This window comes from Gossypium hirsutum, chromosome A12, assembly GCF_007990345.1.
Source record: "Gossypium hirsutum isolate 1008001.06 chromosome A12, Gossypium_hirsutum_v2.1, whole genome shotgun sequence".
Classification (NCBI taxonomy): domain Eukaryota; kingdom Viridiplantae; phylum Streptophyta; class Magnoliopsida; order Malvales; family Malvaceae; genus Gossypium; species Gossypium hirsutum.
The window spans coordinates 96,982,425-97,003,188 of NC_053435.1; the positions used below are offsets into that span (position 1 = coordinate 96,982,425).

The window sequence follows — 20,764 nt, forward strand, 5'->3', positions numbered from 1 at the left end:
ATTTGATATTATTGCGAAAAAAATTTGTGGTGACTTCGTAACATATTTGGATAGAAATTTTTAAATAATCTATTTTATTTTTTTCTAAAAAAATATCTACTTATGTATTTTAAAATAAAAATATTTTGATGTAATTGTCCATTGGGTATTAGATCAATTAGTATTGTTGTTTATTGTAAGAATAATGATGACATAAGTTTAAGTTCGCTCAAGTACCTATTATTCTCTAATTTAAAAATTTAAGAAGATTTATTGATAATAATAACAATTGTATAAAATAATAAGGGTTTGAGATGGTTTATCGATAGTAATAATAATTGTATAAAAAACTATGAAAAATTTTATTACTATTTACCAAAGTTTCAAAGACTGAATTGACATTACAACTTAACTTGACAGTAACTTAAAATTGACGATGGTTTTTTTGTAAGTTACCACTCTACTTGCCATTCAATTGTTAAATGAATATTTTATAACTATATTTTTAATGTTAAATAATGCATATAAATTTTAATATTTTATAACTATATCTCACTTGACATTTTGATAACATGTTAAATAATGCCACCTAACATTGATAACATTTTAGTGTGCTATAGAAAAATGACAATACGAGCTAGAAATCAATTAGAGTACATTTAATATTCTTAATCGCATTTATTTACATATTTAAATTTATTTTTACTCACAATTTAAACTAATTTATTCTATTTTAATTGTGTACATATTGTATATATCACCCATCAACCGGGTCTCAATTTAGGCTCCATTTTTCACTGAAAATGACTTCAAGAAAATGATTTGTTTTACTGGAAAAGTTAATATTTTCTATTGTTTGGTACATTTCCTGAAAAATATTTCATAAAAGCTATTTTCAGTGAAACAAACATACATTTGAGATTTTTTCATATTTCTATTATTTAATTGAGTTTATTTTATATTTGACATTGTTCTTTGTAAAACAAACACGACATAAATATATTTGCTATAAATATTTATTATTAAAAATATGAATATTTTAATTATATATATGAATATTGTTTAAATAATGCTTAGCTTCATTTAACGTGTTAATATGTATTCTCATATATGTAATAAATATTTATTATTAAAATATTAATATTAAATATTTTTCAATAATATATGAAGAATATTATTTAAAATTATTATTTTTAAAATTTATTATTAAAATAAAATTGAAATATTAAATAATTTATTAAAATAATAAATTATTAATATAATTTATTATATGATTAGATATAGATAATTAAATATGTATGTGTAATAATATTAGAAATTACAATATTTTATTAATTTTATTTTTTAAAATAAAAATAAAAATTTAGTAATAATATAATAATATTAAACTTGATTTAAGTTGATTTTTATATAAAAATAAATTCACCCAAAAAGGAGCTTTTCTGAAAAATAACTTATATTTTTAAAAATGGTAAGTCATTTGGTAGGATAAATGAAACAAACACAAGAAAACACAGAAAGTATTTTTCGAAATCTATTTTCAATTAAACCAACGGAGTTTTAATCGTAAGATTTTAATCGTACAATTACTAAAAGCTCTTTATTTTACAAAATAATAAATATTATTTTGAGGATGATTTTATTTTTTAATATAAATCTAAAACATAATAACTTAATATCAATTTTAGTATTTCAATCAAAATTATATTTGATGATTAATTCTAACTATTTAAAAATTTATTACATTCATTTTTCAGTAAAATCTAATATTATTATTATTAGATTCAACTCAATTTTTTAAGGTTTGAGAAAACTCCAGAACTACTTGAAGAGCCCCACAATATAGCAACCCTTAACAATCAAACATCTTCCGAAAGATGGATGACTAGTAACGGAAAAATATGATTATACAACCTAAGTAGTAAAAAGATAATTAAAATATAAGCAGAATGAAAAATAATACATATAATTAAATTCAATATAAAAATATATTATTGTCAGATTTTGTATAACAATACTCATATCATACATGCACGCATTAGAATTGTACAAATAAAATTCTTTTACTACTCCCCGAATAACCCTTAGTTACCAGTCCAGAGTTCATAGATGTACATAAAATAAATAAGTGGCGCGCGCATGGCAAAAACGTTGAAACATGCATCCCACCATATGTGGCCACAACGCTGTAGCAAATTCCAATCCACAACGCAACTATTGCCATATCTCCTTCCCTCTTTTTATCATGTTGGGCAAACATGTACCAGACTTATGGCTTAGTTGTCACTGCTATATCATTTCATATTTTATGTAATTTTTTTTGTTAATAATTTGTGTTATATAGATTTTGATATATTTGCATATTTATGTCATGTTTTTTTATTTATTGTGTTTTTAGTTATTTTTTTATTTTTATTTTTATTTTTATATATTACATAATTGTGTGTCATGCTTAATATTGTCAACTCTTCAATAAGCTGCGAAATTGGTTTTAATAAAATTAAAAATAATTAACAACAATACCACTAAGTTAAAATTAGTGAATATTTGGTTTCAAATGTCATAATGATAATGTAAAAAAAATATGTTTAAAATAGGTTTAAGTATAAAAGCATGCCAACACTTTTAAAAAATATAATTTTATCGTTATTTTATGAAAATTGAGAAGTTAAAACCTTTTACTTTAAATTTTGTTAGAAGTTGATCTTCATACTTTACGAAAACTAGTAAGTTAGTCCAATTGTGTAACATTAGTAAACATTTCGCAAACTTCAAATTAGAAGCTTTAACAATTTATATGCAATGAATTAGTAAAATTCATCAGTTAATAAATTAACAAAAATCCACGATTTTAGTTCACATGATTACCAATAATTGGATTAACTTCTTACTTTTCAGTAAAATATGATGATTAAATTCTCGTAAGTTAAAGTGGTGATATTAACTTGTTAATTTTCATAAAGTGTAATAATAAAATTCATAATTAGACTATTAAAGTAAGAAAAAGAAAAAAAATGATTAAAATAATAAATTGTTATGATACATGCATCTTGAATGTTGTGGATGACTCTATACATATAATGACTTTTATGAGATTTATGTATTTATATGACATATTTGTATTATGGAATGAATCACCTCTCCTCCTATAAAATTGCATTGATGTATATGCTATGACACATTTTTTTTATGTATTTATTATTTGGAGTTGTGTATAAAATGAAAATTTTAAAATCGGAATAGTAATTGGAATTAATCAAATTTATCTATTCTTCAACTCAGTCAATTAAACTACAATTAGAGTAAAATCCAAAATTCAAGATCAACCTGATGGAATTCAAATAAAAGCTTAAACCTTTGACTTTCGCTTTGCCTTGGCCTTTGTGGTCTTTTTAAGTTTCATCCTTTGTTGGATCTTACAATTGTTGAAGGCATTTTCAATTATGTTAGCCTCAATGAATGTCCTTTGTTTGAGCAGTTTTTCAATTCCCACATTATGTTTTTTGTTATTATTTTAACATAGGAAACCAAAGTATACTTTATGTGTAGCTGACTTGCCTTTGCAAAGGATGTTGACTGTGAATTTAATATGTAATTGTTGCGTTTTCGAATGGGATTGATTTTTAGATTATATTTTAATTGGTTTTCAATTTGATTAAAGTCTGATTTACATAATATTAAAATTTTGAAAATTTTGTTTATATTTTAAAATTAAGCTTATTTTTATTTTTTGAATTTTAAAGAAATTTTAATATATATATTTTTAAAAATTATAATTTTTATTTTAAACAATTATATATATTTTATGTTTTTATTAAATTATGACAAAAATAAATTTTAAAAAAAATTATACACTCTTAAAAGGTAATGATCAAATTGATAAAAAATTATAATTGCTGAGGGCTGAAAATTATTTTACCTTTAATACCATTAATTTTAACAGCAAAATTAGATGAAGAAATCAAGATTTTCAAATTAAAAAATATAATGATTCAATGTCTCAAAATTAAAATACATAAATTAGAATTTAATTTTGAAAAGAGTAAAAAAAACTCTAATATGTTTTAATCTTTTTTATTTGAATGAAATTATAAAAAGATATTTACAAAAAAATACTTTAAAATTTTATCGAATAATGTTGAAACTCATAATAGAAAACCGAAAATCAAATCAAATTATTACAAACAAAAAAAAACACTACTAAATGGAATCAAAGTCAACTACAACATTAAAACATATTTGAGAGGAAATTAAGTATAGTGGTATTGGTTATCCAAAACCTCAGTTTAAGTGTACTGAGATTGAGGAGATGAAACATTTAATAGAATCAGAATCTAAATAATTTAAAAGGAAAAGAAAAAGTGAAGTGAAGTGAAAGGCAGAATCAAGATCAGCTTTTAAAATAATTGTTTATTGGCTTAATGTTAGGATTATATCCCATCCAAATATATTATTAATCAATGCTTACAAAATATTAATTTTCATATTTTTTTCTTTTTTAAATTTGTATTTTTTTTATCAAATCACTCTAAAATGAATAAAATTATTAATATTTGTTAACTTCACTAACGTAACATATACGTAGATTGCCACATGAATGATATATTCACATTTAATTAATTTTTTTAAAATAATAAAAAAAATATTTTTAATTTTTAAAAATGATTTTTATATTTTGTAAGTTTTAAAATTTTAAAAAATTTATTAAATGCTTACGTGCCTTTCACGTGACAATTCATATGTATGCCATGTCGTAAAGTTGAAAAATGTTAATTTGATAAAAAGATATAAATTAAAGACTTAAAAGAGACGAAAAATTAAATAGATGACTAAAATGATTTTAAAAAAATTATTATACTCAAAAAAATAATAAAATCTTTAAAGAGGTGCGGAAGGGGGGCATGGATCAGTGGGCGGTGGTATGTGACGGAACATCGGCCTACGTCCGGTACGACTCTTCCTTCATCAATAGGCAAAGGAGCTGGGCGTATAGTGACACTGTCCACCCTCTACAGTATGCCCATTCCTGCTCTGGTCAACAAGATATGCTGCTCGATATACTAGTTTAATGCACATGCAATCGCCCTTTAATTTCATTGGCTTTTATTTATTGTTTCCTAAAATGCTCATTCACCTTACATTGTTTCATTATAATGGTTACCATATCAAGGCCAAGGGCAAAAACTTGTGGGAACTCACACCTAACTTCCAAGTTATTTGTTATGGCCGGAAAGCTTCAGCGATGTGTCCCATGAAAAGCATCTATGCATGGGTGGCAATATATGCATGCAAGCAAATGGAAGGAAGTCTGGTCCCAATCCTAAAAGGCTATAAGCCACCCAATTTGGAGATTTGGAAAAGGTACATCGTTATCACGTCCACATAATCGGCTGAGCAAAGGGACTTTCAGGTGGCCTACAAAGGAAACCGGTGATGAAGGTAATGCCATTGGAATCAAATAGTACACCACACTCCTTAGATGGCCTTCTTTGTAGTGACTTGACTTGTGAGAATTGAAGCTGAAAACACTAGTAGCAACATGAAAAACGGACAGCAAATTCACATGTATTAGACGGTGACACGACATGACAAAGAGATTAGCTCTTTTTGTTAGATTAGAAATTCAATCAGCCTAATCCAAGTGATCTGGAACAACTTTTTTATACAAGAAAAAATTTCAACTGTTCATCACTTTATCTGTGTTAGGAAAGTCAAAATATAGGATTTATGAGGATAAAACACATATAGTGGAAGTAGAAAAGGCACTTATCTCTCTTTTATTAGCTTTAAGTCCCAATGGCATTACCACCAGAAAGAGTGAGTGTGGGTGTGGGGCATGTACAGAAAGCAAGGATCTTAACTTTACCCTCATCAACATCATATCACTATAGCTTCATTTAATCTACTCCACTTGTTTCTTTTATTTTTATATCTCATTCTCAGATACTCATCCTTGTTTGGGCATCTATGTATTGCACAGTCTGGACAGGCAATCATCTGACACCACATTCATTTCCAATTTGCAGCTAATATCAACTAGAAAATAATCTCCTTACACATGTTCGCTATCATAATTTCCTTAGACATGAATAGACAAGTTTAAGTAGAACCTGAGAATTAATCCAGTTGGTTCCATGAAAACGTTGGCCTTAATATTTGCAATTCTTTCCTCTTTATGAGCTCCTTTGCGTAAATAATAAATATGACCATCATCATGAAGTTCAAATAATCTTCTTATTCGTGTTGTTTTGATGATAATGGTTAGGCATATCATCTGGGGTAATCGAAGCCCATCTAAAACAGAAAACATAACAGCATTTTTCAATCATCATAACAAGTGTGCAAACAGGTCTTGATTCCTAACGTAATATGCTTCTCATTTTTATCATCATTTCCTGTATGATTCACTATAACCAAGTGATCTTAGATACGAATACACCTCCACTAGTATCTCTCTCTCTCTCTCCCTCCCCTTCAATCTACAACCTACACTGACAATATAGAAGGAAATGAGTAGTCATTATCATTGGGTCTAGACCTTTCTCTAAGGCTTGGACCACATATTTTCTGTCTATATAAATGACTCAAATCTCTACTACCTTTTATTCAAGAAATTCTGTATCAAATTCTTCTCTACCAGAGATATCCCACTTGAGTTTAAAACACTAAATATAATAATAACAATAAACGTTGCTATGGTGATCTTAACATCTTGTTCCTTTTTCTTATTTTATCTTCACGCTTTGTGTTGAAGCAATGGTCAGCATGCAGCAACCAAGACTGTCGAGGGCACTACATGCAGAAGCTGCAAGTTCATCAAGCCAGCAAGCTGTGTTTTCACTTATTTTGTATTTTTAAGTTAATGCAATGTAACTTAGTTGTATTTCAACTATGTTAGGTTTATATTTGATGTAAAACTGATGGTGGTTGAGCTGATTAATCAGCTTTGTTGATTTGTACAAGTTAATTAGCTCAAGTTACTAAGTTTGTTAGTGGTAGTAGGTGAAGTTTAGGTTAACCTACTATTTTGTCAAGTTGTAAGCTTGTTTATGTATTGGCTTTGAGCCATATTCAGTTTTTTGAATGAATTCAACAAGTTTTCATCCATATGCTCTCCATTTTTAGTTTTGCTTCAAAATCTATTTGAGTTTTCTGCTTTGTTTCTGCTACAAGTCACGAGACTTGCTCGACAAGCATTCAGTTGAAGCTTACTGCTGTAGCACTTAGATCCAACAATTGGTATCTAGAGCCATATTCTTAGAGGACCTGTTGTAGTTCAGTATCAAAACCATGGCATCATCAGGTTTTTCACCAGCTTCACCACCTGTCTTCAATGGAGAGGGCTTCAACATTTGGGCAGTTAAGATGAGGACTTACCTGCAGGCATTCGACCTATGAGAAGTTGTTAACTCAGCTGAGCCAGCACCTCTTCGAGCTAATCCAACAGTTGCTCAAATAAGGCAACACACTGATGAAAGAACAAAAAGGCACAAGGCCATGTCATGCATACAAAATTGTGTGACAGATGTGATCTTTATGAGGATCATGGCCTGTGAAACACCAAAGGAGGCTTGGGATAAGCTGAAAGAAGAATTTCAGGGGACTGAGAGAACAAGGCAACAACAGCTGCTCAACTTGAGAAGAGATTTCGAAAATCTCAAAATGAAAGAGGAAGAAACAGTTAAGCAGTACTCAGATCGGATTATGGCTGTTGTAAACAGCATAAGGCTCCTAGAAGAGCAATTCAGTGAAGCTAGAATAGTTGAGAAAGTCATGTCCACTCTACCAGAGAGGTATGAAGCTAAAATTTCATCCCTCGAAGACTCAAGGGACTTGACAACTATCTCCTTAACTGAGCTAATCAATGCCTTGTATGCACAAGAGCAAAGAAGAGCCAGCAGACAAGAGGAGCACCAGGAAGGGGCTTTTCAAGCCAAAGAAGCCTCGAGCATCAAAACTCACAAAGGCAAAAAGTTCTGGAAAAACAGGCCTAAGCCTGATGCTGCTAGGAGCAGTGACCAACTCTGCAGACATTGTAAAAGAGCTGGTCATCCAGAAGATAGATGCTGGTTTAGACCAGATGCAGTATGCCAACACTGCAAGAAAAAAGACCATGTTGAAAAAGTTTGCAAGAATAGAAGCAAACCAAGACAGAATCAATTTCAGCAACAAAAGGTAGAAGCTCGAGTAGCTGAAGAAGCAGTGATCAAGAAGAACATGTTTTTGCTGTGTCATGTGCAGCAAATCAGAAGAAGGGTTCAAAGGGCTGGCTTCTAGACAGTGGGTGCACAAACCACATGTCACCAGATGCAACTATCTTCAAAACCCTGGACAGAACCTGTAAAACCAAGGTAAAAATTGGAAATGGTCAGTTGATTAATGCTGAAAGAAGAAGAGATGTGCTGATTCATACCTCTACAGGTGGCAAAATCATTTCAAATGTACTTTTGGTACCTGAAATCGATAGGAACCTTCTCAGTATAACTCAACTACTTGAGAAAGGTTACTCAGTTGTGTTCAAGGAGAAAGAATGTCAAATTTTTGATCCAAGTGGATCAAACCTCATAACAGTCATCATGACTGATAAATGTTTTGAAGTAGACTGGCCAAATGACTTACATTCAGCCTGCATAGCCTCCACTGATGACTCTAGACTCTGGCATCAGAGGCTTGGACATACAAACTACAAATCTATAGCCCGCATGGTCAATGAAGGTCTGGCAGAAAATTTCATCGATTCAGTGAAGAATGATGAGCTTTGTGAGATATGTCAGCAAGGAAAATTGGCAAGATTGCCATTTCCAACAAGCACAACATGGAGAGCATCAGAGAAGCTCCAGCTTGTGCATACAGATGTGTGTGGACCAATGAAGACTGAGTCTCTCAAAGAAAGCAGGTACTTTATTCTATTTATTGATGACTTTACAAGATACTGCTGGATTTATTTTCTAAAACAGAAATCAGAAGTTCCATCCGTGTTCCTGAAGTATAAAGCTGCTGTTGAAACTGAGTCTGGTTGCAAACTTAGAGCAATGAGGTCAGATAATGGAACTGAGTACACCTCAGCTCAGTTCCAAGCCTACTGTGAAGAAGCAGGTATCAAACACCAGTTGACTAATGTGTATACACCCTAACAGAATGGGGTCAGTGAAAGGAAAAACAGAAGCTTGATGAACATGGCAAGATGTCTTCTGTTTGAGAAGAATTTGCCCAAAACTCTGTGGGCTAAAGCTGTTAACACAGCAGTTTATCTCCAAAACAGGCTCCCAACCAAGGCTCTGGCTAAGAAGACTCCATTTGAAGCCTGGTTTGGGTTTAAGCCATCACTGGCTCATCTCAGAACCTTTGGTTGTCTGTGCTACACTCAAATTCCAGCTGAGAAGAGAAGCAAGCTAGATAAAAGAGCTCAAGCAGGGATCCTGATCGGCTATAGCTTGGTTAAAAAGGGCTACAGAATCCTAGAACCTGCTACAAACAAGATATTGGTTAGCAGGGATGTTGTTTTCAATGAAAAAGGAAACTGGAATTGGGAGAAGGCTGAACCAGAGGCAGTGGCTGAAGATCTAGCATTGGACCAAGTTGAAAATGATGAAAACACACCTGAAATGGATGTAGATGATGTTCCAATCAGAGGCACTCGATCACTGGCTGATGTTTATGAAAGAGCACAAGTGGCTACTGTTGAACCAAGTTGCTTTGAAGAAGCAGAAAGCCAGGAGGACTGGAAGCAAGCAATGATTGAAGAAATCAGGATGATTGAAAAGAATCAGACCTGGAGTCTGGTTGATAGACCAACAAACAGGAAGATTATTGGTGTCAAATGGGTTTATCGAGTCAAGAACAATGCTGATGGTAGCCTAAACAAGTTAAAGGCTAGATTGGTTGTGAAAGGCTTCAGTCAAAGGTATGGATCAGACTACCTGGAAACCTTTGCACCAGTGGCCAGGCTAGACACCATCAGACTGCTAGTTGCCTTAGCAGCATAAAAACAGTGGTTGATACACCAACTTGATGTAAAATCAGCATTTCTGAATGGATTCCTTGAAGAGGAGATTTATGTGGAGCAACCTCAAGGTTTCAAGGTGTCTGGCAAGGAAGAAATGGTGTACAAACTCAACAAAGCCTTGTATGGCTTGAAACAGGCTCCAAGGGCCTGGTATAGCAGAATTGATGGATATCTGACCAGTTTGGGATTCGAGAGAAGTCTAAGTGAGCCAACTCTCTATGTTAAATTGACTAGTACTGAAATTCAGCTCATTGTATCAATATATGTCGATGACTTACTGGTGACAGGAGGAGATCGAGAGATGCTAAGCAGCTTTAAAGCTAAAATGCAACAGCACTTTGAGATGTCAGACTTGGGATTGATGTCTTACTTCTTAGGCATGGAAGTAACTCAAGCTGAAAATGGAATTTGGCTTAGTCAAAAGACCTTTGCTATGAAGGTTCTCAACAAATTCTCAATGGAGAATTGCAAAGCAACCAGCACACCAATTGCTGTTGGAGAAAAACTCTCGAGCCAAGATAAGCATGAAAAGGTCTGTGAAACAACCTATCGAAGTCTAGTTGGATGTTTGTTGTATTTGACTGCTACCAGGCCTGATATAATGTATGCTGTGAGTCTACTCTCAAGGTTCATGCATTGCTCAAATGAAAGTCACTTTAGAGCTGCAAAAAGAGTTCTAAGATACATCAACGGAACTTTGTCTTATGGAATGCAATTTACCAAGGCTGAGAACTTAAAGTTAGTTGGCTATTGTGATAGTGATTGGGCAGGTTCTTTGGATGATATGAAGAGCACAACAGGTTATGCATTCAACCTAGGCTCTGGTATGATTTGCTGGAGTTCAAAGAAACAGGCAGTAGTAGCACAATCTACTGCAGAGGCTGAATATATAGCTGCTGCTGCAGCAGTTAATCAAGCCATATGGCTTAGAAAAATCTTAGCTGATCTTAACCATGAGCAAAAGGAAGCAACAGAGATAATGTGTGACAACCTATCTGCTGTTGCAATTGCAAAGAACCCTGTCTTTCATGGAAGGACCAAGCATTTCAACATCAAACTTCATGCAGTTCGAGAAATGGAGCAAGCTCATGTTATCAAATTAGTTCATTGTAGTTCTGAAGAGCAAACTGCTGACATTTTGACAAAGGCACTCAGTGTTTCCAAGTTTCAACACCTAAGAACTAAGATGGGAGTTTGCAACATACTAACCAAGGAGGAGTGTTGAAGCAATGGTCAGCATGCAGCAACCAAGACTGTCGAGGGCACTACATGCAGAAGCTGCAAGTTCATCAAGCCAGCAAGCTGTGTTTTCACTTATTTTGTATTTTTAAGTTAATGCAATGTAACTTAGTTGTATTTCAACTATGTTAGGTTTATATTTGATGTAAAACTGATGGTGATTGAGCTGATTAATCAGCTTTGTTGATTTGTACAAGTTAATTAGCTCAAGTTACTAAGTTTGTTAGTGGTAGTAGGTGAAGTTTAGGTTAACCTACTGTTTTGTCAAGTTGTAAGCTTGTTTATGTATTGGCTTTGAGCCATATTCAGTTTTTTGAATGAATTCAACAAGTTTTCATCCATATGCTCTCCATTTTTAGTTTTGCTTCAAAATCTATTTGAGTTTTCTGCTTTGTTTCTGCTGCAAGTCACGAGACTTGCTCGACAAGCATTCTGTTGAAGCTTGCTGCTGTAGCACTTAGATCCAACACTTTGCCACTTGTTTCTAATGTAGTTGCTGGTTCATTGTTGCAGGAAGAAGGACAAGAGTTAAACAAATGGGAAGGGTATGTAAATTGGAGGAATAAACCTGCTAAGAGAGACCAACACGGTGGCATGCTAGCAGCCTCCTTTGTCCTAGGTCAGTAGCACCATCATCTGTATTGTTTTTATCCGATTCCAAGGTCTTACAAAAGTACGCAACTTGGTTGTTGCAGCAAAGAACAGTTTAGATATAGTAAATTCAACAATATGAAATAAATTTTTACGATATGTTATATTATCTTATATTGATATTGCAATTAAATTATACCCTAGTGGTGGAGATACTGGAGAATCTAGCTTTCCTGGCTAATGCAAGCAACCTTGTGCTATACCTTTCAAAGTTCATGCACTACTCTCCATCAAGTTCTGCAAACATTGTTACCAATTTCATGGGAACAGCCTTCCTCCTTGCTGTCCTTGGTGGCTTTTTATCAGATGCTTTCTTCACCACCTATCGCCTCTATTTGACAAGTGCTGCAATAGAATTCATGGTAAGAATCTTTAGTAAACTTAAACTCTTCCAACTTTATGTTAATTTTTTCCCCATTTTCTTTGGAAGCTTAGAACAATAAACTAGCCGAATATTGAAATATGAAAATCGACCAGCACAAAAGCTGCCATCAACTGGGGTACAAGTTGGTCAAGAGAGCACTTAATCGGCTTTTTCAAGCTATGTTGCTCCGATTTTTCATTTTTGTTGAGTTACTCAGCATCAAACGCTTGTGTTTGATATATGGGTATGGAGATATGACTTTCAAAGATCCTCACAATACATGTAAAAACTTAAAAAAACCTGACCATATCTGTTTTGGGCAATTAGCCATATCCAAAACTTACACCCAAATTTGGGTAACATAAATTTCAAGTCTCTTTGGTAGGAAGGGTGTAGAACAGAAATCACCACAAAGTATCTGTTTGTTATTTCAAGCACGACGAAACATTTAATGCTTCATTCATCTAGAAGCATGTGTGAACAATGCTGCATGTCCCAATTAGCATTTCAAAGGGATATGTTACTACCCTAGGCCCACCTGATGATGTCCCTACCTACAATTGACACATTATCAATGGGTTCAGAACAATGACTCCATCGCAAGTAAGAGAGGGCAAGCCTAGCCAATAATGATCAATGAAAACAAGGGGTGGGGCAGGGGGAAAAACAAAGATTGAAAGTGTTAATTTGGCCTGTCCTAGCATTGTAAATTTACATTTCATGGAAACTGGGCTTGGTCCCACAAATGAATCTGCTTTTCCTTTAGAGAAATTTTATTGGTGGAAGAAAAAAATTCCACGTCTAATTCCCCATCTGAGTCCACTTCAATTAAATGCAGTCCATGTCCAACCATGTAAAAACTTGATTAAAAGCGGGTGTTATTAATGCAATTAAGGGGGCAAAAGTGTATGTGCCATACAAGCTCCCCCAATCTTCATAAAGTAAATGTAGTGTGACCAAAAGAATATGGTGCCCATTAAAACTCCATTTGCCATTGTTTTTAGATGTGTAATAAGTAATAGGGACTTTTGTTTGTTTGTTTGTTTTCCCGCAGATATTTTTTACTTGGCTTCTACCTGATTTTTTTTAACAAATTCTAATAATCCAACAGGGCTTACTGATACTCACAGTGCAAGCTCACACACCTTCATTGAAACCACCAATTTGTGCTTCAGCAAGCACTGAAATTCAATGCGAGAAAGTCAATCTGCAGAAAGCAGCCATGTTGTTTACTGGACTTTATCTGGTGGCACTAGGTGTTGGTGGAATAAAAGGTTCACTTCCCCCTCATGGAGCTGAGCAATTTGATGATACCACCCCACAAGGGAGGAAGCAGAGATCATCCTTCTTCAATTACTATGTTTTCTCCCTCTCTTGTGGAGCTTTAATTGCAGTAACATTTGTGGTATGGATTGAAGACAACAAAGGGTGGCAATGGGGTTTTGGTGTTGCTACTGCTGCAATACTGGCTTCTATCCCCGTTTTTCTCCTTGGCTCTCCTATTTACAGGACAAAGATTCCAGCAGGAAGTCCCATTACCACAATGTTTAAGGTAGAAACTCAAACGAATATTTAAATTTAAGAGTACAAAAGCACTGCAAGTTGCAAAGCTAGAGCTTGACTAAGTAACCCTTTCTCATTCATGCCCAACAGGTTTTAATTGCAGCAGTTTACAACAATTGCAAGTCTAAGAATCCAAGCAATGCAGTCATGGGCATGGAGACAAGTCCCTCATCCTACACTACTGAAACCGGTGAAGAAGGGAATGCTACCAAGGTGAAGGTCCCAAGTCAGACTCTTACAGAAGACCTGGAGTTCCTAAATAAAGCAGTCACAGAACAAACAGTTAGCCCAATGTTACAGTGTACGGTAAAGCAAGTAGAAGAGGTGAAGGTAGTGCTTAAAATAATCCCAGTTTTTATGTGCACTATAATGCTGAACTGCTGCCTTGCTCAGCTCTCTACCTTTTCTATTCAACAAGCAGCCACCATGAACACCAAGATTGGTTCCTTAAAAGTTCCACCAGCTTCTCTACCTGTCTTCCCTGTCATCTTCATGATGCTCATTGCACCAACCTATAACCATGTCGTGATTCCATTTGCCAGGAAAGTAACCAAGACTGAAATGGGAATCACTCATCTACAGAGAATAGGAACAGGGCTGATTCTATCCATCATTGCAATGGCAGTGGCAGCTATAGTGGAAATGAAGAGGAAAAAGGTAGCAATCGAGTCGGGGCTACTTAATTCTGCGGATCCTCTACCGATCACATTCCTATGGATAGCTCTCCAGTACTTGTTTCTGGGATCTGCTGATCTTTTCACCTTAGCCGGCATGATGGACTTCTTCTTCACCGAGGCCCCGAAAAGCATGAGATCTTTGGCCACTTCCCTCTCTTGGGCTTCACTTTCCATGGGATACTATTTCAGTTCAGTGCTTATATCAATGGTCAACAATATTACCAGCATCTTTCGACACACGCCATGGCTTTTTGGTAGCAATTTGAATCACTACCACCTAGAGAGGTTTTATTGGTTAATGTGCATACTTAGTAGTCTAAATTTCTTCCATTATCTCTTCTGGGCAAACCGTTACAAGTACAGAACAGAAAGCACAGCTGATTAAAATATCTAGAGATCGACTAGTTGTGGTCAACCAAATTCATCAGTTGTACACCCCATTTATATGAATGATTAATGTCTAATACCTTTTCACTTACATTTGAATCAGCTAATAAACGAGTCAAGAAATGGCCGCAAAGTTGGCAGAGTGCACAAATCATCACACTTACCTTGCTTACTGAATGTTCAAGAGCAACACCATCCAAGAAAACAGCTTAATCTTGAAATATTTGCCTGCCTCCAAATAAAAAGAAGGATGTCTAAGTGGCACGAAATTAGCAATATTAACAACTAACGAGAGTATGGGTGTTTAAAGTATAGCATGCAACTTTTACTTGTAAACAGATTGAGATCAAAGTAAATGAAAAGTGTAATATGTAATGGAACAGTGACCTGGAATATGCATGTTAGCTGGACTCTTCAAGGGAGGAAAAGGGCAATGTCAGCCCATCCCCACTTTGATTGATCTGCCGACAATATGTTGAGTACCTGAAACCGGGAAATGTTGGAACGAAATAAATATTCCATTGAAATAAGAGCAATAAATTTGGTAGTGGTCCTGCATTCTCATGTGCTTAATCACAAGTCATCTTTCCTTGGTTCTAGGCAACTCAACAGTTCATCATCATTAATTGAAACATTAAGGCTAGCATGTGCCTACCCTTATACGGACACAAAAAAAACAAATAACAAATGAAGAAATACAACAACATACCTGCAAATTGCAAGGTGAATAACTAACATTGATCAAAATAAGTAACATTTTTCACCAAAAAAAAAAAAAAGAGTAACATTCAGAATTCCAATCATCACTCTCTTTTCAAAAGGTTTGCCTTAAATGACTAGATAACAATCAAACAGACTAGACCTCCTGCTTTTGGATGCAAAGAATTTTATTCTATTTTAATTTTGATTGAAGCCTTGCAACAAAGGGGATGTAGCTCAGATGGTAGAGCGCTCGCTTAGCATGCGAGAGGTACGGGGATCGATACCCCGCATCTCCAAATCATTTTAATTATTTTTTGGATTTCTTGCTTCCATGTTCCGATTCCCAAACCCTCTTTCCTTGCTCAGAATGGGACTTCATTCCTTAAAATATAACTTTGTTATGGTGCCTTACTAGGAGCCAGCTCCAAGCACATTTTAATTTTATTTTATGATTCTTGTAACAGTTGCCTCAAAATATATAATTTTGTTATTGTGTGTTTACTTGCAGGCAGCTGCAAGGGTAATGAGAAAATTTTGAAAATCAAACCAACTGACATGATGATCACTGAATATGTAAATATATGCGAGAGTGGCTGGTATTGCTGATCAGCAACTGTCTATTGTTCATAGTTTTTGCGAGATAGCTTCTCTGTTAATGTCCCTGGGGAGGGGATTACTGCAAATGAAATGATGTGATTGACATGAAAGGAATTGCAGCTGCTCCCCATGTCACTTCTCAGATTGTAATGGAGATGGACTCCTCCAGGCCACCTTTCTGTAACTATATGACTGGGTTCTGCTTAAGACAGGGAATAATGGGTTTTGATGTGTGCCTGTTTAGTTCTTGCTGCCTTTGCTTTTGTAGTTGTGGTTGTCATCCATGACCAAGAACATGATTTGTAAAAAAATAACAAAAAATATGATACCGCGGAACAAAATGTGATCATATGAAGTTATCAAAATTTATACAATATGATTATGACACAAAAATAATACCAAGAATTGCCTGGTCTAGTTCATGAGTTCCTCTTGCTGCAATCTTGTCTTTTCTCATATGCAAATGCAACACTTGTTTTCACTGCAATTGTTTCCACAACATTAGCAGCTGCTTCATGGCTTAACTTCCGATGAACCCTTCATTAACTTAACTTTTTCTGCATTATTTGATATCTTTCACATCATTATTTATCACTAATACAAGGAACCTGTATACATAACAGTAAATACTACGATTTTGTGGCGACCAAATCAACTGAGTATGATGAATTGGGTATTCTTTCTAGTGCTTGATTGCCATTGAAAGTCCAATTCTAGGAATACTATTGTTGTCCCTTACATCGAGCTCCCCTGCAATGGAAACATAGAACCTTTGCCAAATTTCCTGCCGAAGAACAGCACTGACTTTGCCATCAGTATTCATACGAGCCTTCACCAATGTATATGGCAACAGTGCATGCTGGGCTCCAAATGTAAGGGTGGTTGCATCCCTGGAAATCCTATGCTTCAACTCAGCTGCAATTGAGTCATTGTTGGGGGGTTCAGTGGATGATAAACTGAAGCTTTTACACTGTCACAACTATCACTCCTGCATTGTCACAGATGCTAGGTTTTTTATTTCTTCTATTCTAACAATAACAGTTCTATTTTCTTCTCTAAATTTATATACTGCATGCTCACAGGGTCATGGAAGCAATAAGGAAGGCACTATTCAAGCTCAAACCGGCACTGAATTTGTTGAGAGTCCTTGTTGTTATGTCGATCCCCAGGTCTGCTCCAAGAGAGACGACAGTGCTTCCTATTACACCCGAGATGTTAGCAATCGGATCAAATCCATGTGCAGAGTTTGCCTTCAGTCCTATTCCAGCACTAAACCCCACATAATCACGCAAGTATTGCAGTTCTGCCTGTTATTGCAATCACCATTGCCGTAAGAATTAGCACTGTGCATACTTACAATAGATTCTTGTCCATATTTATTGTGCATTACATTGTTCAAGTTTCATATGACAAGAAAATTTAAAGCATATTATTAAGTACCTGGCTTGAATCTGGAACAACAACTCTAAAAACTGTGTTCAATCCAGGCAAAACCTCTTCAACTGTAAAACCATAAAAACTTTGTAAGCCAGGAAATAAATCATCAGCTGAATTTCCTACAAACAAGAAATTCTGCTGCATATGATAGACTCAATTCAACTCAATTGCGCAAGAAGCAACTTGATTAATATATATATATGGCCAAAAGCAGATTCCTGGAAAACAGACTTAAAACATAAAAGAGAATAAGAGGAGAAAAATTACTTTGGCATGAGAAATCAAAACTCCAATCATAACTTTGGTACCGAATCTGTAGTGGTTGAGGTTGAGCATAATCCTTGTACAGAAGATCTAACAAAACATTCAGATGGTAAGCATGAATGAAGAACAGCAAGTGCTTAAGGAAACAATTCTGAATCTGTATTAAACAATGTTATAAAGTAACCTCTAGCTTTCCTGCCTATAGCAAAGTATAAACCAGGATTCATGATAATTTGTTGTTTAAGCTTTTAAACAGCGGATTTCAGCTTGTTTATTAACCAGTTTTAATTTTAATATATATATATTGTTTCACGAAAATTTATTGAGAATGAGAAGAATGAGCCAGAAAGGAAGCTTCAAAAGTAGTGACAAACAAAAGATTCCTGTATGAAACGAAATTTCCAGGAACCAATAATACGGTCCATCGAAAATGCCAGCCTAAATCAGATGTCTCTCATCTTGGATTTGCCTATACTTTTGTGAATTAGTGACAACTTAATTTAATATAGTGAGAAGGATACTATTATTTGCTTCTTTAGTTACTTTTCAGTCTTTTTTTTTTTCAAAGAGACTCTTATAAGAACTGAAAATACCAGCATTAGTGATACTGCCATTTTTTATGTTCATTTGCTTAATTTTTTTTTCAAATTTTGATTTTGTTTGTGAGTAAATATGCAATTGCAGCAACAATATATGAGGATAGAAGTACTACGAATTGAACCATTTAAAAAGAAACACCAAGAAAATAAAGGCGATAAATACTGATGTAGATTTTAAGGGTAGGGAGATACTCCAATTGCTCAAAAACATAATAGAAATAAAATATGACGCAACAATTAAATTGTTTAGAGAGTTTCTTAATAAAAATTAAGTTATGAGGGCATACTGGAGCATATAAAAGGCATAGAAGAGATACAAAAAAATTTTCCTTCACCTTTAACAATGGTTTGAGATCTATTATCTAAGTTAACTGTAGAGGAGGAAGTAAAATGGGAGGTAACTAAGGATAGAAAAAAAAGATTTTGTTACCAAAACTATGATCAGAAGTACCTTAGTCAAAAGATTTACTTGGTTGATCCAAAGCGTGATACTATAAATATTCATTACAACCTAATCCAAACAATGAAACAGATTTGGTTCCTTGTGCATGGGTGGTTGAAAGCGGAAGAAGTCTATGTCCTTGAACTTGGGCTACATGAGCAGTGGGTCGATTATGGCGAGGAGGCTAAGACCCACTTCAGTTTCCTCTTCGATTATCACCTTGTGGCCAGTTTTTTGTACTGCTAGAATAGAGGCTTCTGCCTCAACTTGGGCTTGGTTTGAGGAGATGTGAAATAATCAGTCAGTCACCTCATCAGGAGTTGGAATGGTTGGGCTAGTAACGTTGGAATATTTTCAAATATTTATAGTATCCTAATAACTATAAATGAATGGGTGTAATTAATCAAAAGATAAAACTTTTGGTCATTGGTCAAAAGTTATATCATTTGATTTTTTAAAAAAGAATTATAACTATTCAAAAAATATTATTTGAATAGTTACAAAATTAAATGAATAATTATTATTATTTATTTATTCATAAAAACAACTATTGAAAGATGTCTCTATGAAGAGACATGAAAATTCCTATAAATAGGAATAGGATTTCATTTGGAAATCATATCAACAAATTCTAATATTATTTCTTCTCTTCCTTCATTTTCTAATATTATTAGATTATTCTATAAAGTATTGCTGCAGAAATCCTTTGTAGAAATTGAGTTTTTGTTATACATTACTCAGTGCATAGTGGACTATTCTCGTCAGTGCAAAACGCAAATAGTCATTGGCTTCATTGTATCATCGAGGTTAATTTGCTTGGAACTCGTTTGCACACTGAAGATAAGTGGGGGCGAATATAACCTTAAAGATAGTGGCTTGATACACGCCTTGGAGCCTGTCCTATTTCTTCTTTTTCTTTTCGAGTTCCGATCGTGTGTTCGAGTTTTTTTCTTACCGGAGTTTTGTACTAACAATTTTAAGGTTATATTTCATGATGACTACCACAACACATGAAAGTGGAACACTAAGGGAGTTGGCTTCCAACTTTGTTAAACTTGATCGTTTTGATGGTGGCAATTTTCGACGATGGCAGAAAAAGATGCACTTTTTGTTATCAACTTTGAAGATTGCTTATGTTTTGGATACTCCAAGACCTGAAGAGAATGAAAATGAATCTGTTGCTGCAACCCGAGAAAGACAAAAATGGGACAATGCTGATTACATGTGCACGGGCCACATATTGAATGGTTTATCTGATGGTTTGTTCAACACCTACCAAAACGACGTCACCGCTAAAGAATTATGGGACAAATTGGAGGCAAGATACATGACCGAAGATGTTACAAGTAAGAAATTTCTTGTCAGTCGTTTCAATAATTATCAAATGGTTGATGGTCGTTCTGTTATGGAACAATTTCGTGATATTGAAAAGATGCTGAATCAATTTAAGCAATATGATATGAAAATGGATGAAATGATTGTGGTATCCTCCATAATAGACAAACTTCCTCCATTTTGGAAAGACTTTAAAAGAAGTCTAAAACATAAGAAAGAGAAATATCTCTTGAGGCTTTGGCAAATCATCTTCGTATTGAAGAAGAGTATCGAAAACAAGATCAAAACCTAAATTCTGAAAATGCCAAAGTACATGTTACGGAGGAAGTACAGACTACTAAACCATTCAAGAGAAAGTTCAATCAGACTGATAGAGCACCTAAGTTCAAAAAGAAACAAAAGGGCTCATGCTATCATTGTGGAAAGCCGGGACATTTCAAGAATGAATGTCGATTTTTAAAGAAGAAATCATCTTCTAAGGCTGATAATAACGAAAAGTTCGTTGCAATGATATCTGAAATT

General features: G+C 34.2%; 2 protein-coding genes, 1 long non-coding RNA gene and 1 other non-coding gene across 5 annotated transcripts; 2 read left to right on the plus strand and 2 right to left on the minus strand.

Annotated features, from left to right (window-relative positions):
* The first annotated feature begins 6,644 nt into the window (after positions 1 to 6,644).
* Positions 6,645 to 14,957, plus strand: LOC107939848 (protein NRT1/ PTR FAMILY 4.6). Its single transcript, XM_041083194.1, has 5 exons — positions 6,645 to 6,677; positions 11,738 to 11,843; positions 12,020 to 12,237; positions 13,351 to 13,791; positions 13,893 to 14,957. Exons 1-5 carry the CDS (start codon positions 6,675 to 6,677, stop codon positions 14,862 to 14,864), a joined length of 1,740 nt encoding a protein of 579 aa, XP_040939128.1. The 5' UTR covers positions 6,645 to 6,674; the 3' UTR covers positions 14,865 to 14,957.
* LOC121211021 (uncharacterized) lies at positions 13,359 to 15,403 on the minus strand. Of its 2 annotated transcripts, none has more exons than XR_005906393.1 (3): positions 15,254 to 15,403; positions 14,204 to 15,094; positions 13,359 to 14,057 (listed from the first exon to the last, which is right to left on the minus strand). It is a non-coding gene; the product is annotated as an uncharacterized lncRNA (long non-coding RNA). The 2 variants fall into 2 exon arrangements; XR_005906392.1 differs by having other exon boundaries at positions 13,368 to 14,057; positions 15,031 to 15,094.
* A 388-nt stretch (positions 15,404 to 15,791) lies between these two features.
* On the plus strand, positions 15,792 to 15,864 carry TRNAA-AGC (transfer RNA alanine (anticodon AGC)). The gene has a single exon. It is a non-coding gene; the product is annotated as a tRNA-Ala (tRNA).
* Positions 15,865 to 16,491: 627 nt separating this feature from the next.
* LOC107939849 (mitochondrial outer membrane protein porin 1) lies at positions 16,492 to 18,340 on the minus strand. Its single transcript, XM_016873231.2, has 5 exons — positions 18,051 to 18,340; positions 17,870 to 17,956; positions 17,606 to 17,667; positions 17,246 to 17,472; positions 16,492 to 17,153 (listed from the first exon to the last, which is right to left on the minus strand). Exons 1-5 carry the CDS (start codon positions 18,091 to 18,093, stop codon positions 17,072 to 17,074), a joined length of 501 nt encoding a protein of 166 aa, XP_016728720.1. The 5' UTR covers positions 18,094 to 18,340; the 3' UTR covers positions 16,492 to 17,071.
* Positions 18,341 to 20,764: the final 2,424 nt, after the last annotated feature.